The sequence below is a fragment of the Atta cephalotes genome, assembly GCF_000143395.1.
Source record: "Atta cephalotes unplaced genomic scaffold scaffold00509, whole genome shotgun sequence".
NCBI lineage: Eukaryota > Metazoa > Arthropoda > Insecta > Hymenoptera > Formicidae > Atta > Atta cephalotes.
Window position 1 is genome coordinate 367 of NW_012130573.1, and position 4,137 is coordinate 4,503.

The window sequence follows — 4,137 nt, forward strand, 5'->3', positions numbered from 1 at the left end:
CTACGATAGTAATTTGTTAAAACTTTTACAAGTATGCAACAATTTTTTCAGATTTTTGTACAGTCCAAAATAGTATAAAAATCTGCAGCATTAAAAACAAATTGCTGCAAGATTTTTGAAGGATGTGCAAAATTTCATACTGCCGATGAAGAGTTAATAATCATTATATCTACGAATTCTTTAATTACAAATAGAAGAGCTGGTCACTGTTTAATGATATACGCTAACAATGATGTAATAACTTTTTTAGGGGTGGTGTAGCTCTTTGTTTAAGTCCTATGGGAAGGCGTAACGGCGAGGCATTGGTACGGTTTATTAATAAAGAACACAGAGATATGGCGCTGAAGCGGCATAAACATCATATGGGTACACGATACATAGAGGTTTACAAGGCCTCCGGAGAGGATTTTGTTGGCGTTGCTGGTGGTACAAGCGGGGAAGCACACGCTTTTCTATCACGCGGGGCTCAAGTCATCGTTAGAATGAGGGGCTTGCCCTACGATTGTGTTGCTAAACAAGTGGTACATAATCATTTAATGAACTAAAATCCTACTTGTGTATACGATAACTAGACAGCTTTTCGATTATATATCGTCCATTGTTTTGTCATTGTATATATTATCAGTAATGTTCTCTTAGCTGGAATTTTTTCAATCTGGACAAAAACCATGCCAAGTGTTGGATGGTGAGGATGGTGTGCTATTTGTAAAGAAGCCAGACGGTAGAGCAACAGGTGACGCCTTCGTATTATTTGCGAAAGAAGAGGATGCGGTGAAAGCCTTGAGCAAGCACAGAGACTGTATCGGCAGCCGTTACATAGAACTTTTTCGAAGTACAACCGCGGAAGTGCAACAGGTAAATTTGAGCGTAAAACTTATGAAGAAATATGTTGTATGTTTTTCAAATTTTGATGTTGTTATATATAGGTCCTAAATAGGGCGACAGATCCGAAACAAGTAATTTTACCACCACCACCTATCGCGCAACTTCCACCCTTACTTCCTCAACATATCATAACGTCCGGTACGCGCAAAGATTGTGTGAGACTTCGTGGTTTGCCGTATGAAGCACTTGTCGAACACATTTTGGAATTTATGGGAGAACATTCTAAAAATATCGTCTATCAGGGTGTTCATATGGTATACAATGCTCAGGTAAATGCATCGGTTAAACATATAGGAAGCGCAAGAAATATTATACCATTTAATTATTTAAATTTTAGATTTTGATAGTCTCAATTCTATATCAATCCTGTTAAAAATAAATGTACATGGGTCGTTTGGTAAATTTCCATGAAATGGCACTACAATCCATTTGACACGACATCTCGAAAGATCCACTCTTCGAACTTCTTCAAAACATATTTCAACCAGAAAGGACGCATGGTTCACGTTTTGGTAGTCATTTGAAGCGAGATTGGCGCGCAAAAAAGTGCTCTTCCATCAAGACAACGCGTCGTCTCACAAGTCGACCGTTGCAATGACAAAACTACGAATTGGGTTATGAATTGATTCCTCATCCATCCTATTCTCCGGATTTGGCCCCATGTGACTTCTTTCTGTTCCCAAAAACTTGGCTCGGTGGGAAGAAATTCTCGTTAAATGAGGAAGTCATTGTTGCCATCAATGAGTATTTTGCAGACTTTGAGACAGCCTACTTCAAATGACTACCAAACGTGAACCATGCGTCCTTTCTGGCTGAAATTTGGCCTGAAGAGGTTCGAAGAGTGGATCTTTCAAGATGTCGCGTCATCAAATGGATTGTAGCGCCATTTCATGGAAATTTACCAAACTTATCAAACGACCCACATATTATATACTTAAACTAGGTGATATGACGTTTCATGCACCATTTTATTTCTATGTTAGATAATTTTTTTTTTTTCAAAATAAGTAAAAAATGTAAGTCGATACTGGATGATAGTATGTAAAACTTGTGTATTAACAATAGTTTATATTATTAACAATAGTTGTCAATTACAGACAATAGTTTCAATCACAATTTCGTCTTTTTTTCTAATTTTTAATTGTGGAACCACCAGGGTCAACCGTCTGGCGAGGCATTTATTCAAATGGACAGCGAGGCATCGGCATACGCATGCGCGACACAGCGGCATCATCGATACATGATCTATGGCAAGAAGCAGCGATACATCGAAGTGTTCCAGTGCAGCGGCGACGACATGAATCTGGTATTGACAGGTGCGGTAACACCGCCGTCGACCAAGGCACTACTATCACCCGGTACGTTGACCACACAGTCCCCCGCGACCTTGACACATCCGCCTGCGCCAACACCGGTGCCGGTACCGGTACCAACCGCGCAGCCGCCGCCGCCTCCATCACCCTTGTGGGACATTCACGCTCTGGTACAGGCCCAAGCCGCTCAGGCCGTTCAGGCGCAGGCTCAGGTGGCGCAAGCGCAAGCCGCCCAGGCGCAAGCTATCAGGAATCAAGACCTATGGTTGATGGCCTTGGCATCGAATCCGTCTCCTACCTCAACTACCCATTCACCCACTTCGGCAGTCGCCGCCGCTGCCGCTGCCGCCGCCGCTACGAGCAAATCCCTAGCTTTACCGGGTCCGAATCCAGTAGTTCAGACAGCCCAACTCCCCTATGCGGTAGCACCCCCGGCAGCTGCAGCAGCTGCTGTTGCGGCCGCTGCGGCTCTTCATGCACCACCAACAACTCCGGCAGCAGCGGCGGCGGCCGCGGCGGCTGCGGCGGCTACGCCATTTTTGCTCTTTAACGTTCCCCATCATTCCCGTATTCCTATTCTGCGGGCACCGGCGCCACATGGGCTGTTAACACCTATCATGCCCACCGCGCCAACCTTGAACCCGGCCGCGATAATGGGTCTGAAGCGAACGTGGGACGCTGCTTTCCCCGGTGACGCGACAGCGGGTACCGTTGCTGCAAAACGTACTTGGCATACACCGGCAGCGGCGTTTCACGCGCCAGCTCCGACCGCGGCTCCAGGCTTGCCTTACCCAGCTCAGTTTTATCCCCAGATCTGATGCGTTGCTGCATCAATCTCTAGCTTCGTTTTATAGACTCTTCCTTGAGTTCCATGCAAGAAAAATGAAAACATTTGCCTCGATTTCTCCATTAAACGAGTAAGAATTTGTTATTCGCGTGGAAATACGTATGCTACGCGGGAATCGCCGTGTTACCGACAATACGACTTACTTTTAACGGATTTATGTACATTCTTAGCGAGTAAGCGTTGTAATTATTCGCGATATCTACGACATTCCGTTTCATATTCCATGCAAGTCTGGCAGAACGTCATTTACAACGTTTGCCCAGTTGATAAAATGTACCTAATGTTTAGGAATGCTTGGTACAAATTCGGGCGTTACTTACACGACGGTACTTAACTCACAAGACGGTTTATTTTTCTTATCCTAATGCATTTAAGCAGCAAGTTTAATCTTGGTAAGCATGTTAATTGTACTGATAGTGGTATATAAAATTCCATTTAGCGTGCGTACATGTTCTTTCATAATCGCGTGTTCACGAAGTACTTGTGGAAGATCGTGCAGAAAACGCTCTTCTACGTGAGCGTAACGAAGTGCCTTATTTAATGCAATGTGAACACGAAGTACTTTGTCTAGTTCTCGGAATTCTATGATCTACGCGCTCCTTTTTATATATCCTTACACACACACACACACACACACGCGCGCGCGGATCAGGATCTGATAAGCTTTGACAAAGCGCTCATATGCAGATAAAGCGGACTAAATTGAGTCGAAAAGTCTTTTGCAATTTTCGCAAAAATAAACGTGATATTAATTTCTAGATTGTTGAATAAGAGAATGAAATTGACGCATAAAACAACTTTAAGATTTTTTTCAGAGTTCTTTATAAAATATTTTAAAGATTTTTTTTAAAAAACTCAAAGATATTTAAAAATTTTTTATACGATAATTTTAAACATTCTGCTCATTGGGTAACTAACAAAAAATTATGAAAATTGCAAAATAGGATTTTTTGATTCAGTTTAATCCGCTCTATTTATACAAGAGCGTTTTGTCAAAACTTACTGGACACCCTATATATGTACTATACATATATACATAGATGTGTGTGTATATATATATATATATATATATATATATATATATATATATTA

General features: G+C 42.0%; 1 protein-coding gene across 1 annotated transcript; it reads left to right on the top strand.

Annotated features, from left to right (window-relative positions):
- Window positions 1–257: 257 nt before the first annotated feature.
- Window positions 258–3,016, top strand: LOC105625262 (RNA-binding protein fusilli). Its single transcript, XM_012206600.1, has 4 exons — window positions 258–521; window positions 640–855; window positions 927–1,154; window positions 2,042–3,016. Exons 1-4 carry the CDS (start codon window positions 279–281, stop codon window positions 3,014–3,016), a joined length of 1,662 nt encoding a protein of 553 aa, XP_012061990.1. The 5' UTR covers window positions 258–278.
- The last annotated feature ends 1,121 nt before the right edge of the window (window positions 3,017–4,137 follow it).